This window comes from Musa acuminata, chromosome BXJ1-8 (assembly GCF_036884655.1).
Source record: "Musa acuminata AAA Group cultivar baxijiao chromosome BXJ1-8, Cavendish_Baxijiao_AAA, whole genome shotgun sequence".
Classification (NCBI taxonomy): domain Eukaryota; kingdom Viridiplantae; phylum Streptophyta; class Magnoliopsida; order Zingiberales; family Musaceae; genus Musa; species Musa acuminata.
The window spans coordinates 48,256,990-48,276,717 of NC_088334.1; the positions used below are offsets into that span (position 1 = coordinate 48,256,990).

The 19,728-nt window shown below is 45.0% G+C and overlaps 4 protein-coding genes across 5 annotated transcripts; 3 read left to right on the top strand and 1 right to left on the bottom strand.

The window, feature by feature from the left end:
- The first annotated feature begins 624 nt into the window (after positions 1–624).
- On the top strand, positions 625–2,867 carry LOC135588414 (heat stress transcription factor A-4b-like). The gene is made up of 2 exons (XM_065080530.1): positions 625–1,146; positions 1,472–2,867. Exons 1-2 carry the CDS (start codon positions 931–933, stop codon positions 2,507–2,509), a joined length of 1,254 nt encoding a protein of 417 aa, XP_064936602.1. The 5' UTR covers positions 625–930; the 3' UTR covers positions 2,510–2,867.
- Positions 2,868–6,507: 3,640 nt separating this feature from the next.
- On the top strand, positions 6,508–10,760 carry LOC135588415 (probable alpha,alpha-trehalose-phosphate synthase [UDP-forming] 7). Of its 2 annotated transcripts, XM_065080532.1 has the most exons (4): positions 6,508–6,709; positions 6,791–8,905; positions 9,346–9,619; positions 9,959–10,760. In XM_065080532.1, exons 2-4 carry the CDS (start codon positions 6,849–6,851, stop codon positions 10,271–10,273), a joined length of 2,646 nt encoding a protein of 881 aa, XP_064936604.1. In that variant the 5' UTR covers positions 6,508–6,709; positions 6,791–6,848; the 3' UTR covers positions 10,274–10,760. The 2 variants fall into 2 exon arrangements, with proteins under 2 accessions (XP_064936604.1, XP_064936603.1); XM_065080531.1 differs by having other exon boundaries at positions 6,508–8,905.
- A 960-nt stretch (positions 10,761–11,720) lies between these two features.
- On the top strand, positions 11,721–14,530 carry LOC135588418 (ras-related protein Rab11D-like). The gene is made up of 2 exons (XM_065080534.1): positions 11,721–12,060; positions 13,775–14,530. The coding sequence occupies exons 1-2, from the start codon at positions 11,840–11,842 to the stop codon at positions 14,205–14,207; spliced, it is 654 nt and encodes a 217-aa protein (XP_064936606.1). The 5' UTR covers positions 11,721–11,839; the 3' UTR covers positions 14,208–14,530.
- Positions 14,531–16,118: 1,588 nt separating this feature from the next.
- LOC135588417 (probable WRKY transcription factor 65) lies at positions 16,119–17,272 on the bottom strand. The gene is made up of 3 exons (XM_065080533.1): positions 17,071–17,272; positions 16,839–16,994; positions 16,119–16,762 (listed from the first exon to the last, which is right to left on the bottom strand). Exons 1-3 carry the CDS (start codon positions 17,169–17,171, stop codon positions 16,225–16,227), a joined length of 795 nt encoding a protein of 264 aa, XP_064936605.1. The 5' UTR covers positions 17,172–17,272; the 3' UTR covers positions 16,119–16,224.
- Positions 17,273–19,728: the final 2,456 nt, after the last annotated feature.

The window sequence follows — 19,728 nt, forward strand, 5'->3', positions numbered from 1 at the left end:
AAAATAATTATTTATAAAAAAAATATTATGTAAGAATTAAAATTTTTCAAAACCGAAATGCTAGAGAAAATTCTCAAAGAAATTTTTCCCAAAATAATAAAATTATATATATATATATATGAACTTTAAAAAAAATCTATACATTTGATGATTTTTGAAGAAAAAATAATCATGTGTCATGGTTAGAGAACCTCTTATTATTTTAAAAGATCATTTTAGCCCTATCTCTATTAAACCCGTCATGACATTCGTTGACCCTGATGGCTTTGTACTTTTAACCTATGCCTTTTATACGAAGAAGAGACTCCAAAAATTATCATCATCACTCATAACCATTAGAGCGATGATTTATTATCGCTTGCAATCCTAAACCCGTATAGTGTCACTCTTCTTCGTCTTAATTATTATACAAGGAAAAAGACGGCACAAGGGACATTATTATCTTCACTCACTCACCCGAGACGACGACGACGACGACGACGACGAGAGCTAAGAGTAAAATAATTATTTATAAAAATATTATTTTTGTAATTAAAAAATTAGGACGCTTTCTGAAAAAATTTCAAAATTAAAGAATATTTTCCAAAAATTCGCCCTCTATATATTATGCGTATCCATTGGGTTCCACCATCAAAGGAAAAGGGGGAAGGCAGGGGGAAGGAAGGAAGAGCGATCTTGCTCTTCGTTGCTTCGCCGTGTTCCTCCTCATCGTAAAGGCCGGACCTTTCCGCAGTATTCCCGCCGGTGTCGCCTTCTTGGAGATCAGAGCCGGGAAAAGATTATTCTTTTGGTGTTCTGATCTTGGCACGACGCGGTCTCTGTCGATTCTTTCGTCAGATGCGCAGACCTTCGCTGCCCGATCGATTGGTGCTTCCGTGAGCGGATGCGGTTTGCCCTAATTCTCCGGCGGTGTTAGATTGATTCGCAGGAATGGAGAGCCCTCTGGCGAGTACCAATTCGCCTCCCCCGTTCCTCACCAAGACGTACGAGATGGTGGACGACCCGACGACCAACTCCATTGTGTCGTGGAGCCCCACCAACGCGAGCTTCGTGGTGTGGAACCAGCTGGAGTTTGCTAGGGATTTGCTCCCCAGGTACTTCAAGCACAATAACTTCTCCAGCTTCGTGAGGCAGCTCAATACTTACGTAAGTAGAGCTATTCCACTCAAAGGTCTCCTTTTCTGACAGAAATCAACAAGTTTTTGGGCCTCTTGTTTGTCTTAATTGCTTCTGCTAAACAACCTACTGTTCTTCACTGAATTCTTGGTTAGAAATCAAATGATCGAGCTGGTGAACTGTTTTGCACTATTCCAAGATTCAAGCGGCATATCTGTTGATTTACCATAGGCTCGACGAGGAGTTCTTCCCGTGTTTCCCTTCCTCGATTCTTCTTCTTGCAGTGGCTTGAACTTCACCTGTTTCTCCATAAGCGGTTCCAAGAATTCTTAAGTGTTCATGTTGTTCCTTGCAGGGTTTCAGGAAGATAGAACCGGATCAATGGGAGTTCGCAAATGAGGGTTTCAAACGGGGACAAAGGCACCTCTTGAACAACATACACAGACGCAAGCCGGTACACAGCCATTCGCTGCACGGCCAACTCAACTCTTCAGCGCCATTATCGGACGCTGAAAAGCAGGAGCTCGAAGAGGAGATCGAGAGGCTTAAGCAAGAAAAGGTTGTGCTTGTGAATGAGCTTCAGAAGCAGCACACGCAGGTGCAGCACCAAATGCGGTCCTTGGAAGGAAGATTACAGGCTCTGGGGAACCGACTCAGAGGTTTGATAGCCTTCTTGAAGCGAATCGTAAAGGAACCTCGGGGCCTATCTAACCTCGTGCAACACTTTGATCTTCACAGCACAAGGAAGAGGAGGTTGCCTCATTTTGATTGCTTCGATGAGGATGCTAATATCGATGACAATCAAATTGCAATTTTCCAGCCAGACATTCCTTCCGTGCAAGCACTTGACACGGAGCCTTTTGAGATGCTGGAATCATCCTTGAATTCATTGGAGAATTTCTTCAGAGGTTTCGGTCAAGCGTCCGGTGGTGGCATGTTCTATGACAGTATCGTGTCCTGCCCCTCCTCTGATTTATATCTTTCCGAGATGAATGCCTCGTCGGAGGATACCGACGCAAAACTACAACCTTCTTCACCTTGTCCCGGAGATATCTATACATTTCTAGACACAGCTGAGCGCACAGATCATGTCGCAATTCATCCGACAGATTCACGTAGCAAGGTTTCTGAGATAGATATGAATGCAGAACCCACTGCTACCCGTGTCGATTCATCAAGAGATCTAACTACTGGCACAGCATCTACTATGCTTGAAGGAGTAAATGATGTGTTCTGGGAACAGTTCTTTACAGAGACGCCAGGTTCTGATGATGTGCAAAAAGTCCAGTTCAAAAGAAAATATTCAGATGGCAAACGCCAAAAGAAAAGCAAGTGGGAGAACACATGGTTGAATAGGAAAAATGTCGATCACCTTGCGGTAGGGAAAACCTGATTGCCTCTGTTTGGTATGTTAATATCTGATTTGCTAGTGCAGTATAGTTCATGGTAGTCATGTATGATAAGTTAATATGCCCCCTCAGTTTCTTGACTTGATTTTACTGATCTAGCGGATCGACTCACTTCTCCGATGCATGTTGTTCGAAGATCCAATTCGACACACACTGTGTTCGATCTTGTAAACAGGTCTGATGCATGTTTAGATCAGCTTTGTGTTTGTGATGCTTCATAGCTCCTCTGTTTTCCGGGTCGTCTCATCCAGTTCGATCGTATGTTTTTGTGGTCTCTCGGATCGTATATATGTTGCTTCTGGAAGAGATTCATTAAATTATGACTTTTTTTTTGGAGAATTAGATATACTCGCAACAGAGATAGAATAAAAAATCATTTAAGTTGGTATGAATAACGAGATTTATGGATGATTTAATCGATCCAAAATAGTTGGAATATTATGATTTATTGCTGCTGTTGTAAGCAGACCAACAATGGTTGCGAGAGACACAGTTGAAATCCTCATGCTTGCGCATGGGAGCATCTGTGCCCTGCAATCTTATGCTTGCAGCCATCGCCGAGCTCTCTTCGGTTCGGTGCGGAGTTCTTGAATCCCCGCAATGCTCTGAGGCAGCGCATGGGGCTCCCACCTCTGCTACGGAGCTCCCCTCCCAGTCGGCGGACGTGGCGCTGTGGTACGCCAACAAGAGGAAGCGGGACTGCGCGCTGGTCCACTCCACCTTGAGCTACGGCGAGAACATCTTCTGGGGGCAGGGGAAGAGCTGGAAGACCGGGGACGCCGTCGCCGCCTGGGCGGCGGAGCAGCGCGACTACGACTACGGTAGCAACACCGAGTGCTACCACTACACCCGGCTGGTGTGGAGGACGACGCAGCGCGTCGGCTGCGGCAAGACCTACTGCAGCAGGCGGCGACACCTACGTCGTGTGCGAGTACGACCCGCACGGCAACGTCAACGGCGGGAGGCCTCAGCGAGGAGTGTCCTACAGATAAGACTGACAGGGTATTGCTTCGCCTTTCAATCATGGGGTTCTTCGTCTTGCCATGGCCATGACGGAAGTGAAAACCAGCTCGCAAGTTGACTTTGGTCGACTTGAATTCCAAAATAAGTCAACTTTACAGAGCAGAATTACTCTTCAGATTGGCTTCCGCAAAACTCAAATCGACATGCACGAAAAGTACGCAGCAAACCAGCAACCAAATGGCAGCAGAATCCATCCATGGATAGGTCAAGAAGCTTTGGCAGTCCGTCAGCAGATCCGCCAATCCTGTCAACATTTCTCACGGTATTGGGCTAAATTGGGCTTATTAGTACTCACAGTATGCGATTCATTAGAGCAATCACAATCCTGACGTCCGAATCACAAAGAAATCATGTTATCATCCATGTCGAAGTGTCTCCACATGCGTGAACAAGACCTGCGGATGCTGCCTCCATCTCTCGCCTTCACGGTGTTCCCGTAGGGCATCCTTGGAATATGTCGGAGTCAGACCTCTTATCCCGAGCAACGCGATGCACTCCTCTCTCATTTCTTCTTCCCACCTTTTGAAGGATGGGGATGGGCTGAAGACTTACACCGACTGATGCCCTGCCCTGCCCTCCCCCAGTCACGTCTACATCACGAGAGCAAGCACGATTTCAGAACCCAAATCCTGTACGCCATCAAGGTGTTTGCTTGATTGCCTCTGAGAAGTCGTTGTAGGAAACCCCATCTAAGCACTATTTCCACCTCCGATGACTATGTAGATATAGATGCATCACTCCTATAATTCAATTTCACTACTACAATTCATTAAGATGAAATAGGATGATGGTCTCCGTCTACAGATAGGTCGGGTCCAGTATTATTAGATACGGCTTGGCAATCTACTTAAGATAATTACAATCCGATTAAGATTCGTGGCTTAGAATAGTATTCTTCTTTTCTTTTACCTGCAAAATAGTGGAGGCTGCAAACGCAGCATGTGTTGTACATCATATAAAAGTACGATTCCTTCTTATCTGACCGATGTGACATCCACCTCCCTCTCTATTTCTAAATATTATCGCCAATTTATTATATCCTCCTTCCATCCCACACGTTTTAGGAATCATCTTCTTCCGATCCCTCTCCCCTCAAACGCCTTTGGACTCCAAATCATCTCTATGATGGATGATAACACATGGAATCATTCATCGTATCACCCGACTCAACGCCGCTTGAATGGACAAAATACCTAATTAATCTATTTTAGATGGACGGCGGAGATGACATCAGTAGTTGCGAGGAAGCCGCCGCGAGGGTCCATCGAGTCGTTCGTTTGGGTCAAACTCTCCGAATCGAGGTCCAATCAAAGGGATATACCCAAACGGCGTCTCCATCCATCGGATAAGCCAACGAGAGCCGCACCGCACCGATTCCTGCAGGTAATGTTATTATATGTCCTCCGCCTGTGAAATCTTGACGCCATGTCGGCTTATTATTTAGTCTATCGAGTTCGGTCGAGTTTGATGGTATGCGCTGTGAGGTGGTTGTCGCCGGTCGAGATGACGCATACGCACAGGTCGGAGTACACGACACACAAAAGCAGTCCCCATCATCCGATCCAACCGGCATCTCAATTGGATTGCTCGTGTCTTAACATACTGAAAGATTTCTTCCTAACCTACATGGAATTCTACGCTGATAGCGATTAGGTTGCCGGATTCAACGTGGATTAATTTAAGATTCGGTTCGAGATTAACATCTCATGAGCTGCGAGTATGGGAAGGGTCGACTGAGTCAACCGACCAAAAAAGTCAAGCGGTCGGTACTGGTCTCAGAAAAGGCACTGGTGTTTCCCGAGTGCTATACTAATCACCGTTGGATTAGTGGGTAAACCGACGCGGCGTAAGCTGGTCAACGGACGCCGAGACGAATCCACTGGTATTACTGTTACGAGGCGGCTTACGGAGGTGTGCGGAGTCAAATCCAATGACCGACCGTTCTAAGTGGCCACGGGCTGGGCCGGGGTGTAGGGCAGGGAACGAGTCGGGCATTAGGTGGGAGCCGGCCGCCGAGTTGGACTCAACTCAGCCGGAGCGAGGGGGTGGGCACGAGGTGGAGGAGACACCGTCACGGGTGACGTGGCCACGTGGTCCACGGCTGGAGAGGCTACCCGTCAAAGATGAGGCGGAGGAGACTGCCGTCTCGTTGGTGGTGGAAGCGGTGGTCCCCGCTGGCACTCACTCCGTCCCTTCGTTTTTTTTTTTTCTTTTATTATTATTATTATTATATTTTTAATTAGTTCGAAAGAGAACGAGTACAAAAATAATTATATCAATTATATTTGTTGATGGATCTATTTATTGGATAATATATTAATTTTCTATTAAGAGACGTGGATCATCACTCCGATGCCGACGACGATGACATGATCATATTTATTCCTCATGAGTTTGTGATGTTATTATCACGTGAAGTTACTCAAATCGAATGAAGAAAAATGTCTTGATGTTGTTAACCAGATAAGGATGAATCATCAAAAGAAAAAACCTCCCCGCAGTAATGAAAACTACCACTGTTGGGGGTCCAAAAATTCCATCCCGTTATTCAAACGCGTTCCCAAATTTTGACTCGATTGGTCGTCCAAATTTGATCGAGTATTCTAATCGGGAGAGGCAAATGGATCCGACAGAACCCGATCCGTTGGCCCGTCTTCCGCTCCCTCGGTTAGGGCATGCAGCGGGCAGTGTGGGGTCCACCGCGGCTTCTCCAATCAGAAGCCGGCGAGGCCGTGCTTTTAACGGATAGAACGCTTGGATTGATGGATGCATCGAGTCGGGACCCTGCTGGGCCCGCGGGGGCGGTGGGATCGAGCGCGGTCTGTTGGTCAACACGTGGTGGGGCTCGACGGGTGAGGACGGATCGACTCCAGCTGGCACGACGCGGGCGAGTCGGCTGGCCGACCTTATCCACCTCCTTCCCTCTCCCTCTCCCCACGCCATTACTACATTACCAAATTCTAAAGTATATACCTCCACTACACCCACCGCTGTCCTCTCTCCTTCCTTTGCATGCTTCCTTTATTTTCTATTTTCCTCCCTGTATCACCGCCTATTACAGCTAAGCTGCTACGGAGCGAGCGAAGGGAGAGGAAAAGAACAGCTTCGAGATCTTTTTGCCCCCTTCTTCTCCTTCCTACATTGATTGCTCCCCGGATCTAGTGATCTCTCTCTCCTCCCGCCTTATTCATTTCTTTCCATCCTTGCCGTAATCACTCCTTATCCTATTCCACATCTTCTAGGGTTTTCTTTCTGATTGGATCGAGGTTGTCCAAGAAGCAGAAAGAAAGTAAAGGCAAGATGATGTCCAGATCGTATACCAACCTGCTCGATCTGGCCTCCGGGAACTTCGCGGCGCTTAGCCTGGGGGCAGGCGGCGGCGGGGGACGGGGGCTCCGGCGGATGCCTCGGGTGATGACTGTGCCGGGCACGCTGGCGGACCTGCAGGAGGAGGAGGAGCGCGCCAACAGCGTGGCGTCGGACGTGCAGTCGTCGCAGGCGCAGGACCGTATCATCATCGTGGCCAACCAGTTGCCGGTGAGAGCCCGGCGCCGGCCCGACGGACGCGGGTGGACCTTCGCCTGGGATGAGGACTCGCTGCTCCTGCAGCTCAAGGATGGCCTCCCCGACGACATGGAGGTCCTCTACGTCGGATCCCTCAACGTTGACGTCGAGCCCCACGAGCAGGACGACGTCGCTCAGGCCCTCCTCGAGCGGTTCAAGTGCGTCCCGGCCTTTCTCTCCCCTGACCTCCACGAACGCTTCTACCACGGCTTCTGCAAGCGCCGGCTGTGGCCCCTCTTCCACTACATGCTCCCCTTCTCTGCCTCCTCGACTTCCGACCACGGCAGCAGTGGCGGCGCCGGCGCCGCCCGAGGCTCAGGCGGCCGCTACGACCGCTCCTTGTGGGAGGCCTACGTCCTCGCTAACAAGCTCTTCTCCCAGAAGGTCATCGAGGTGATCAACCCAGAGGACGACTACGTCTGGATCCACGACTACCACCTGATGGCCCTCCCCACCTTCCTCCGCCGCCGCTTCAACCGCCTCCGTATGGGCTTCTTCCTTCACGTTCCCTTCCCCTCCTCCGAGATCTACCGCACCCTCCCTTTCCGCGAGGAGATCCTCAAGGCCCTCCTCAACTGCGACCTTATCGGCTTCCACACCTTTGATTACGCCCGCCACTTCCTCTCCTGCTGTAGCCGGATGCTCGGCATCGAGTACCAGTCCAAGCGCGGCTACATCGGCCTCGACTACTTCGGCCGAACCATCGGAATCAAGATCCTGCCTGTCGGCATCCACATGGGCCAGCTCCAGTCCGTGCTCCGCCTGCCGGACAAGGAGTGGCGGGTCAACGAGCTGCGCCAGCAGTTCGAGGGCAAGACCGTGCTCCTCGGCGTCGACGACATGGACATCTTCAAGGGGATCAATCTTAAGCTTCTCGCCTTCGAGCATATGTTGAAGCTGCACCCCAAGTGGCAGGGGAGGGCGGTCCTCGTGCAGATCGCCAATCCAGCGAGGGCCCAGGGGAAGGACCTGAAAGAGATCCAGAACGAGATAGAGGAGAGCTGCGAGCGGATCAACAAAGCGTTTGGGCATGCGGGTTACAGCCCGGTGGTTCTCATCGACCGCACCATTTCGGCCGTGGAGAAGATCGCTTACTATACCATTGCAGAGTGCGTGGTTGTCACAGCGGTCAGGGATGGGATGAACCTCACGCCGTATGAGTATATCGTCTGCAGACAGGGAATCTCTGATTCCAAAGATTCTGAGGCCGATGGCCAGAAGAAGAGCATGCTGGTGGTCTCGGAGTTCATCGGATGCTCTCCCTCTCTCAGCGGTGCGATTCGGATCAATCCATGGAACATAGAGACCACAGGGGAGGCGATGAATGAGGCCATCTCTCTTGCCGATGGGGAGAAACAGCTACGGCATGAGAAACACTATCGGTACGTCAGCACACATGACGTTGCTTATTGGTCAAAGAGCTTCCAGCAGGACATGGAGAGGACTTGCAAGGACCATTTTAGGAGGAATTGCTGGGGAATTGGTCTGGGATTCGGTTTCAGGGTGGTGGCTGTCGAACCTAATTTCCGGAAGCTTCATGTTGATGGAATTGTTTCGGCTTACATGAAGGCTAAGAGCAGGGCTATCTTGATGGATTACGATGGAACATTGGTCCCGCTCGCATCCATTAACAAGCAGCCCACCGCAGAAATTATTAGGATAATTAATACTCTTTGTGCAGATAAGAAGAATGTAGTTTTTATTGTTAGTGGAAGAGGTCGGAATCATTTAGGGGACTGGTTTTTGCCATGCGAGAAGCTTGGAATTGCTGCCGAGCATGGATACTTTGTTAGGTATGTTTATTTCTCTTGTTTTTATGCTGTTAGCATCCTCAGTAATATGGAGATAAAACAAATTGCATAAATTTGCTCTGAATGTAGGGGACATGCTTGGAATCAGTAGCATAAACAAATTGGACGGATTTGGTCATGTCATTCATTCATAATGTTTATTGCTTGAGCTATTAGGATTATAGATGAGGCAATTTGGTTAACTTTGCTTGCTTACTCATGTACGGTAGCAAGCATCAATCATAATTCATCAAAGATGATGGAAGAGAAAGAGAGAGAAGAGTTTTGGCTGATATGCCATTAGTTATAGCTAAAAATTATTCTCATTATCAGAAGTTGACACGGTGTACACACTTTCAAGGTGGACCGTTGAATAAGTAGAAGAAGGAAAAAATTGAATTGGGGATGATAATATGCTGTTGTTTGGTCCTCAATATTTGCAGGTGGTCTCAGGATGAAGAATGGGAAACCTATAGCCAGAGCACTGATTTCGGGTGGATGCAGATTGCGGAGCCAGTGATGAAACTATATACAGAGTCTACTGATGGATCTTCCATTGAGCCCAAAGAAAGTGCTTTAGTTTGGCATCATCGTGATGCTGACCCTGGCTTCGGTTCTTCTCAGGCAAAGGAAATGCTTGATCATCTAGAAAGTGTACTTGCGAATGAACCGGTCTCAGTGAAGAGTGGGAAGTTTATCGTTGAAGTCAAGCCTCAGGTATGCATTTGTTAATTGTACCGTCTTCCTAATCCCACCAATCTCACAATGCATCATTCTCTATGCCATGTTACCTTGGATGAACAGCTTGCACCACGAGTGGCAGTTGGATTTAGAATTCTCTGGCAACCGCTTCTCAATCACACACAGTCGCAAAATCATATCTATTGTCATCTGTGGTTGTAGTGGATAAACTACCGATCATGCCTGGCTTACTATTTTCTGTATAACATACATCCAGCACTGGGGAAACTGCAAATTTACCATTTTGCAAACCCTGCCTGGTTAGCAAGTGTGTTTAATTTTATGTATCTCATTATTCAATAATTGCTTTTACAGGGAGTTAGCAAAGGTCTAGTGGCAGAGAAGATTCTCTCTGCGATGGCAGAGAATGGAAGACAAGCGGATTTTGTGTTGTGTATCGGTGATGATAGGTCAGATGAGGAAATGTTTGAAGACATTGCTGGCGTAGTGACGAGGAACCTAGTGGCTCCAGACACATCAATATTTGGCTGCACCGTCGGACAGAAACCGAGCAAGGCCAGATATTATCTGGATGACACAGCTGAGGTCAGAAACATGCTTGGAGCACTTGCAGATGCCTCCGAGGAGTCCTCTTTCGAGGAGAGATTTGAACCACCCTTGTCCACTTAGGATTAAAAATGACCATTCACAATGATAAGTGTGCTTGTGATCGACTTCCTCATATTCCATCGGCAGGGTAAAAGTAAAATCTTCTGATTGGTATCGAATCTGAGGTAGATCTGATCAAGGACAAATTGCGTATTGCATTTGATCAGACTGCTTGATGGGCAATCCCCCGACCATGTGAGAGATTTACTGGGAGAAAAAGGCATATTCAAACATGAAGTAAGGTGACGAGGGAGGCCATTCAACTCCCCAGGGGTGTTCTTTTACTGGATTGATTGGAAAGCTGTTTAGGAAGTTAGGTGTTTACTATTTGTCTCATTTTTTTGACATCGAACCCTTGCTGTAGAAGATCCGAATTTTTCTGATGATTTGACATGTTAACCCGATGTGACTATAACTGATAACATAGATTTTTTTTCTCTCTTTTCTTATTCATGTACATCAGTTGATATTTGCATTATGTACGAGTCTTTGTCATTGATGTTCTCTACTGTGGTGAAGCAATGGAAAGGGAATGAAAACTAAAAGGAAAAATGGAAGCTCCCCGAGCAGGCTGCTGCTTGGATGAGATGATCAAGAGTTGTTCTCACTTGAGAGGAACTGATGCCAGCCCTTTTGTGTTCGTGCCATGCCCATGCGATTGCTTAGTTTTTAGGGATTGTGAAGAACAGCCATGAAATTGTCTCTCTGCTTGTGAATTTGATGTTTGATCAGATGACAACCTTCTCATATGCTCCGTCTTGAATGGTGATGATGGCAGGGACCGGTTGGCCTTGCGGAGGAATGAATGTAGCAATCTCAAGTTTGTGTTCCTGAACTCAAACTTGATCCTTTCACCGATCAGATCGATCCTTTCAATTTTGCTCATCCCAATGCCAGAAACTAATCTACTGTTTGCATGTAGGGATCATCCAAAGAACCGCTGCTTGATTCTTGATGAAGCATTGGCCAACACGCAGGTTTTGGTTCCATCCATGTCCATGACCAACACGCAGGGGACAACAGCCGGCCGACGCATGGCGACACGCTACCGACAAAACGACACGAGGAATCCCCAAATCTCCGTAACAACGCATCAAAAGCGACAGTCGTCCCACCCGCTCTCTGCCCACAACCGGGTCGGTACCCGTTAATTTCACTTGGATCCGAATCAATTAACAAGTCTAACATCAACGAGATACCATAAAATAACAATCCTAGTATTATTTAACGACATAATAGCGACGGGTAGCGTCTCCAACATTTGAAATCCGACCCGATTACCAACTTTTTTACCCGAATCCAGTTATAGCGGTTCGGGTGGACGCGATTGTCAACGAACTCGACCTGTTGTATCACTAGCGTAGGCACGCCCTCTGTCCAATTAGACAGCAGGTAATTTTTCGAGTAATAAGTAAATAGTAAGAAGAATTTGCTTCGTTTACGACGAACCCTGTTCGAAACCCGCTCGTCTGTCTCTCTTTCTCTCTCTCGCTCTCCGTCTCTCTCTCTCTCTCTCGCCATATTGCTCTCCGCCGAACTCGTTCATCGAATCCATCTGCCAAAAACCTAGATCAGAGAGAGAGAGAGATGGCGGGGTATCGGGCGGAGGACGACTACGACTACTTGTTCAAGCTGGTGCTGATCGGGGACTCTGGGGTAGGCAAGTCCAACCTCCTCTCCCGGTTCACCCGCAACGAGTTCAACCTCGAGTCCAAGTCCACCATCGGCGTGGAATTCGCTACCCGCAGCATCACCGTCGACGCCAAGGTGCTCAAGGCCCAGATCTGGGACACTGCCGGCCAAGAGAGGTCCCGCTTTCTTTTCTTGAACCTTGGTTCCACTTTCTTGAACTTGATCACGCTTCAAATGCCGATCTACTCTTCGGTTGTGGAAGGGCCTCCAGAGATCTAGGATCTCTGATTCTGGAGTAGAATCAGTGAACCCACACTTTGTAGATGAAGATTTCATCTGATAAGAACATAATTTAGTTGAAGTTAGTCGCAGATTAGCCTATTTGGAGTCAAATTAAATGAACTGATATCTTAACATGTTTGTTATTTGACAGTTCAACCCCAAAGATATCTCACTCAATTAACCATCACATCATATAGAGCCGATTACAAAGGGCTGCCTAGCACAAGGCTCCCTCCAATATGGGTCCGGGAGTTCCAATGTGCTCAGTCTAATTCCTGCTCGCAAGGAAACTGCGCCCGTGACCCAATCCTGATCGTTTTGGTTTCAAAAGGGCAATCTTGTTCCAAATCCATTCACTTGCGTTGTTACCGTGCTATCATTGGGTACATTCAAAGTAAATTTCAGATGTGATTGCGTGGGTTCCTATCAGTGGACATTCTACGCTTCGCCTTTTATGTTACTTTCTTATTGTTGGATTGCATTGTGGCTAAGTTACAGTAGGTCATCAAGTTAGACCTGCACCTATTAAACCTTTTACACAATTTTCATAAAATTATTTATACACTCTGCCAGTTGCTTATGTCCTCAACCCTTAATGTAATAAGGGTGGGAACATGTTTATCTGTAAAATCCGGGTGAGTGTGCCTAGTCATATTGAGCTCCATGTTCACTTCAGTGGAAATCTCCATGGTCGATTTCCAGTGTGTGGCATCATAAAGTTACTGATCCTTAATATGATATTTATTATATGATTGGTTTACTTCAAGGACATCAAGGTTCTGGTTTTAAGCAAGTTGCTTCAACCTTTGTCTTTGGTTTTGAACATTGAGCTGCCTTTTTTCTAGTGCTCGAAGCCTTAAGTCTCAGGTTAGATCTAAATGTGTTGGTAGTGTATCTGATAATATTATGTCAGGATCTCAGAATATGCTAAATTAAGTCTACCATCATCTAAATTCATGGACTTTGCCTAGAAGGGTACATTTACTCATCATAAGCTTTTTATAATTTACTCGTATGGCATGCAGTTGTATACTTCTGCATTACAGCCCTTTGTCAGGATGTTGCAAACTTGCAGTCCTCGAGCAAGTTCCTTTTATTCATCACATCAGCTTCTCTTTATCGACTGTAATTTTGCACCTCCTGGGAGGAATTGCCTTTGAATCATCGCATCAGCCTGGGAGGTCAAGGCCATACTTTACACTGTTCTGATATATGTTGGTCATTTAACTATCCTGTTGTTTAGCTACTCCTACGAGTGGTCTCTTTGGTAGATATTTGATACAGAAACAGTTAGATGCATCTGAGTTCACTGTGAACCTAATCTGAATATTCTTACATGATATTTTGACAAGATCATCATTCTTGTGGAGACTAAGTAATTGTTCCGTAGTTTCTTCTTTATAGTCTAAAATTTGCACAGATAACATGCAGCTGGAAACAAATAAACTACCACTTATCACAACTGGGGTAGAGAAAACATGCAGAAATGCTCTAGAAGGATGTTATAGTATAATTTGTGAATAATACAATAGAACTTAAAATTGTCAGATCTTGCATAAGCTGAAATCTTTTCAAGTTCTAATAGATTGCTTTGACCCGCTAATGTAGGTATCGTGCCATAACTAGTGCTTACTATCGGGGAGCAGTTGGTGCATTGCTCGTGTATGATGTTACGAGACATGCTACATTTGAGAATGCTGCACGTTGGTTGAAGGAGTTGAGGAACCACACAGATCCTAACATTGTTGTCATGCTCATTGGGAATAAATCAGACCTCCGACACCTTGTTGCTGTTCCTACTGAAGATTGCAAAGCTTTTGCTGAGAAGGAATCTTTATATTTTATGGAAACATCTGCACTAGAAGCAACGAATGTGGACAATGCATTTCAAGAGGTCCTGACTCATATTTATCGCATTGTCAGCAAGAAGGCAGTTGAAGCAGCTGATGATGCGGTGTCTACCGTACCTAGTAAAGGTGAAAGAATAAACGTGAAGGATGATGCTTCTACGCTGAAGAAACTTGGCTGCTGTTCAAGTTAGGTAACATTGATGTTGCTCAATGCTTGCTTTCTCTTTGTGATGCATGTCCTATTTTTTATATTATTTGAGTTGTCTTCTTTTCTTTTGAAATTGACAATTCATTTGAACATGAATAGACTGAGATTTTGTTATCTTAATGTTTGTACCTGAAAATCTTCGTACTTAAATATTCCGATTGCTGAGTCCGGGATTTGCTGTGGTGAAAATTAGAATTCACCAAACGTGCAAACATGTGTTTTATCGTAGGGATGGGATTTATATGTAACTACTATTTTTGATAGTGGAATTCCTCTTTTTCGGTCTTGCACCGAATTCCTGGTTTACGTATGCATGATAAATTTTCAAATATCTGTAAGTCATGGAATTAAAAATTTCTCCACAGCTAGTCCTTGGTTGTTTATTCGCATGATAAATTTAGAAGTGCCAATAACTGATGGGACTGAGAACTTCTTGACAATTATATTTTTCTTATCAGTAGGTTAACTGGTAGAAGCATTAAAATGATTGAGCCTTGAGTATGGTAACACCAATGGAAGTTACATTTTACAAGGAATTATTCTGTAAGAAGCTATATTCCTTATTCTTGGAAATATTTTTCTTTTTAAGAAAGAAAAATGAAGCTCAACTTTGATAAGTTCAGACGTGTGCAGATTTCACAATTTGCAACAAGCATGAGACTACAATATCGAGGTGAAATCAATTAGGAATAGGTAGACTGAAAGTTGTTGGCTTGACTATGAAAGGGCAATATGCATTTGAAAGGGAAGAAGTAGCCAATAAGATGTTGAAGCGCAAATCTAGGGTTTGGGTAATCTCCCAAAGATTGTTACCAGATTTGTGTCTAACTAGTTTGTCGTCTTTTGACTTCTTCGGTAAGTCTTGAGGTGGCTTACAGAAACCTGCCCTTGACACAGAATAATTTCTTTTTTAACATCCTGACTAATCATAATATCTTAAGATTAAGATTGATTTATATGAATCTGATAGATGTACTAATATCAAACTTTTTATCTTTTTTTACATGATAGATGATGGTTTCTTATGCCTGCCTTTTCTAAAGATATTCAAGAAACTCTATACAGTGCTTCAAAATCTCTTGTGATAGCCATTGTAGGGAGCAGTGTACTCTTTGACCAAAATCAGGATAAGAACAATCTGATTCTGATTACAAGCGACAAGGCTGCCTCTCATGTTCTTACCGCATCTTTATAATATAAAAAGTCCATGCATAAATTTAAATGCTATCTATCTTTGCCGCTGTACATGATTTATTTTAGTTGGGAATCTTAGTATGAGAATGATAAAAGTCTTACTGGGATACGTATGTCTGTGTTTGATGTTTGCTCATCAGTATTTGAGACTGTTGTCCTCTATAGAATGGGTTGAGAAAAAAATATACTATTACCTCAAAGATGGGACATAGGGCACAAAAATATTACCTATGCCCACTCCAACTATTTTACGGATGTTTTTGCTAACCATCATCTAAATATGGTTTTTTCACACTACCAACAATGCATGGCTGAGAAAGAACTACTACACCTTTTACGTTTCTCTAGAACTTCTTCACCCACAAATCTGGCCTTCCTTCAGCTAATCCTACATTGTCTTCATTCTCCTGTTGCTTTTGCTTGTTATCCATGTTGCTATGGAACGAACTGATTTGTGTTTGCCTGCACGTAACATAGCTCATATATTTCTGCTTCTACGTTACGAGATCAGTGATGAGAAAGTGGCTAGCCTTCAGTAATGGCAAGATAGAAGATGGGTTTGTGAGAGAGACATTTACCAACTGCTACGAAGAATTGAGTCTATTTTGGATTTAATCTGCTTTGTCGTGTGTATGACTTTGCAAACCAGTGGGTGTGTATATGTGTGTGTGAAGTCATTATTGAAGAAGTCAACCAAAACTAATAAGAAAGTCAAAGTAAAAAAACCATGTACGCGTCAGAAACCACGACAGATTAGCCCATCACACGCCGCAAGACACTCCCGCGATCTAATCGACGGCCGCCGATCATCCGTTGGTCCCCATCGCCGACGCCAGCCCCCGGCGTAGTACCACCGAGGACTCCGGCAGCTCCTCCAGCCCCGCGAACAGCGAGTCCTCCTCTCCCGCCGCCGTTGCTGCCTCCCTTTCCTCCAGCATCGGCACCACTGCCGCGTCGGCGCCGCCGAAGTGGACCGAGCCGTAGAGCAGCTCGTCGGAGCCCGCGGAGGTGGAGCATGGGGAAGCCACGTCTGAGAACCACCGGAAGCCGCCGTCGTCGATCAACAGCAGCGGCTCGTCCTCACCGATCACCACGGGGCACTTCTCCTCCTGCTCGGAGGGGCAGGGTTGGGTCGACGGCGGAGGCGACGGCGCTGGCTCCTCCACTGGGAGCTGCGCTGCTGGAGTCGGGCGATTCTGGTGGTGTCGGCCGTTCTTGGGGAGCGGCCAGGGGTGGTTGTGCTCGAAAGAGTAGCTGACGAGGAGCGTGGCGGGGTCCAGGCAGCTGCGCTCCACCTGCTTCCTCGCCGGGCAACCCTTCCAGCTACTGCACCTGTAGTAACCCCTGCATGTCCATGTACGTATCAGAACCAAGCTCGCTCTCTCTCTCTCTCTCTCTCTCTCTCTCTCTCTCTACGCACCTGGGATGAGGGGAGCCTTTGATGGGCTTCTGGCCGTACTTCCTCCACGCCCATGAATCCGACGGTGGAAACGCCTCGCCACCGCCGTTCCTCGACCCGACTCCCTCGGCGTCGCCGATGGGGATCGACACCACTCGCTTCTGGATCGACCGCCGGCTGCTCGAGCACAACACCAAAGGAGAACATATGAACCTCGATCTGTCTATATCCCAACGACGAACCGCAAGCCTACCTTCTCTTCGTGCAAGGAGGAGCAACCAAGGGGTGGGTGGGTTTGAGGTCACGGTCACCTCCGCCATGTGTCGACCTCTCCTCCGCTTCCCATGCATCCATGTTAAGGTCTCACGAGCTTGTTTGATTGAATAGAGCAGATAAGATGAAGCGAGGAGCTCAAGACGATATTTCCATGGTTTCCATTTGCATGCTGGGAGAGTATAAAACTGCTGCCGGTTGTGTGGGTTCTTATTTATATTATACGAAGCTGCTCTCCATGTCTCTATCCAAAAGGAACGAAGCAATGCGAGGGCAAGTAACACAAATAAACTATCAAGAAGGATGTGAATGCTTGCTGGTTCTTCCGTGACAGGAAGTGTCACCTTCTCTCCATTCTTCGGATCCGCCTGAATCTGACATCCAAAGCCAATTGTCTTACCTTCATTGGAAGTCACACACACACACTCTCTCTCTCTCTCTCTCTCTCTCTCTCTTTCAATCCATATACGAGCAAGTCAAATTCTCTCCTTCATTTCCAAGCCCTCCGAGCAAACTCCATCGTGAATACTTGAAGTATGTTAATTTAGTTTCCTTTCGCTAACCAGATTTGCAGTAGTATTCATGGGAACAAGGAGGGAGTTCATTTAATGCATGAGAGTACTGAGATCATTAATCATGATTTCATTCGATGAGCTTGAACTATTGATTTCAAAATACTATTGATATTGGAGAGCCAATAACCATTAAGAAATAATCTTCCTGTGGTGGCAAGGTTTATCCTTGAAAGGATAATTTAGCGCATAATGTTTCCATAGATTAACATACGCAACCTTATATACATATATATCATAATTGAACAGCTCTTGCTGGCTGTTTAGTTAGGAAAAAGGAACGGATCAACCAATAATTTCAATTAGACTATTCGTGTATCTATCTACGTTTGCAATATATTAATGGGATCACAGCTCGCTGTAATGCGGTTTGGTCAAACGAATTGTTCGAGTTGGATCTCTTCTTTAATCCCTATTTAATTGTCGGGAAGCAGTCAGCGGAAGAATCGCCGTCACAGCCTGAGGCATATGAACGCGTCCTCCGTCGAGGAAGAGTCAACGAGTTATAAGATCTTTTAATTGCGACGGTCAACCAGTAATGTGGCACGATATGTCGATAAACGCGGTGAATTGGTGGGAACGATGCTGTGTGCTCGTACGGAGGTGGCTCGATTCATGGCCGGGAAGTCGATGATGCAGCATCTCCAACGTCAATCATCCAAGGCATTCGGCTGGCCTTCCTACCCAAAGTAACGGATCATTTCATGGCTTTTCTTATTTTTTATTTATTTATTTTTATTTTTATTAATGATAAGCCACGAAATTAGATTTTGATTTTAATGTCTTAGGATGATAGCTAAAGACTTCGATATATTCTAATAAGTTTTATCGACCAAGTGTACATGGTTTTTATCTTAAAGCATCTCTCTCTCTCTCTTCCCCCGAAAGCTTATGAATTTATATATGTTTTTATTAATTAATCATCGCTTTAAAAAACTTATTTTGATAATAAAAATTTAAAATAATAATTATAAGGATTATATATATGTAAGACATATAAAAAATTTATATCGTAACAACCTTGATTAGTCCCACGTCGAAAGTTGACAAAATTAAAATTGACTTATAAGGATATGATGAGTGTACTATTATCAACTTCACCTTAAGTATTTTGATTAATGATTTAGATTAAACGAAGTTGATAGGAGCCTTTCAGACTCGAGTTTTAATATTTTGGATCTAATAATCGAAGAGTTTTCTTCCCGATCACGTCATTTATCATATATTCGAAAATTATATTGATCTACGTGTTGACTTCAGGTGGTTTGCTTAACGTGGACGGTGGATTTGCCCTCGCAAGCCGGCAGTCCTTTGACGCGCGGAAGCAAAAGTCAACGGCATCGGCACGCGGCATCCACCGCGGCCCTTGGGCTTTCTAGAGAGGCACTCTCCGTTGGTCCAAACGCCGGGCTTCGTAGGGCTTGGCGAGGGACCATGCCATCACATCAAGGGTGGTGAGATCAAACGGGACCAAAGCATCGCATCAACGCATGATGGCGACACAGTGGCAATGGGACCCACGCGTTCGACGTACAAACTCCAGCATCACAAGCAACCATTTTAAATGTCACGTAAATATCCACTCCAAAATTAATTTCAATTGTATAATATATATATATATATATATATATATATATATATATATTAAATATTTCTCAAAACCGATACTCTCTTATTTTTTACAAAATAATGCTCTTAATTTAAAAATATCTAAAATATCCTTCAAAAAAAAATTCCGTTATTTCTTTTAGCTTGTTTATATTTTAATAATATTTTATGATATTTTATTAATATACTAAAAATACTATAAATATTATTAAAAAATTACTATAAATGATATCATATCATACCTCTTTGATTGTCATTGCTCATAGAACATCATAATATTATATTTTAAAGTTTTCAATTGATTTAATTGAGATTAATATCATTTATAATGTTTTCAAATAGATGCTTTTATTGTGATAGCAAACACATCGTAACAAATCAAAATATTATAATAAACAAAAAAAATTAAGAGATAATTTGAGTTTTTTTTAATTATATGTACTGTTTGAAAAAAGAAC

Bases quoted from the DNA above. Each gene is read 5' to 3' on its own strand.
- LOC135588414 (XM_065080530.1), top strand. From the start codon at position 931: ATGGAGAGCCCTCTGGCGAGTACCAATTCGCCTCCCCCGTTCCTCACC. The intron at 1,147-1,471 runs GTAAGTAGAGCT...TGTTCCTTGCAG, and splicing joins TGAGGCAGCTCAATACTTAC to GGTTTCAGGAAGATAGAACC.
- LOC135588418 (XM_065080534.1), top strand. From the start codon at position 11,840: ATGGCGGGGTATCGGGCGGAGGACGACTACGACTACTTGTTCAAGCTG. The intron at 12,061-13,774 runs GTCCCGCTTTCT...CCGCTAATGTAG, and splicing joins GACACTGCCGGCCAAGAGAG to GTATCGTGCCATAACTAGTG.
- LOC135588415 (XM_065080531.1), top strand. From the start codon at position 6,849: ATGATGTCCAGATCGTATACCAACCTGCTCGATCTGGCCTCCGGGAAC. The intron at 8,906-9,345 runs GTATGTTTATTT...CAATATTTGCAG, and splicing joins GAGCATGGATACTTTGTTAG to GTGGTCTCAGGATGAAGAAT. The intron at 9,620-9,958 runs GTATGCATTTGT...TTGCTTTTACAG, and splicing joins TCGTTGAAGTCAAGCCTCAG to GGAGTTAGCAAAGGTCTAGT.
- LOC135588417 (XM_065080533.1), bottom strand. From the start codon at position 17,171: ATGGATGCATGGGAAGCGGAGGAGAGGTCGACACATGGCGGAGGTGAC. The intron at 16,995-17,070 runs GTAGGCTTGCGG...GTGCTCGAGCAG, and splicing joins CCTCCTTGCACGAAGAGAAG to CCGGCGGTCGATCCAGAAGC. The intron at 16,763-16,838 runs GTGCGTAGAGAG...ATGGACATGCAG, and splicing joins AAAGGCTCCCCTCATCCCAG to GGGTTACTACAGGTGCAGTA.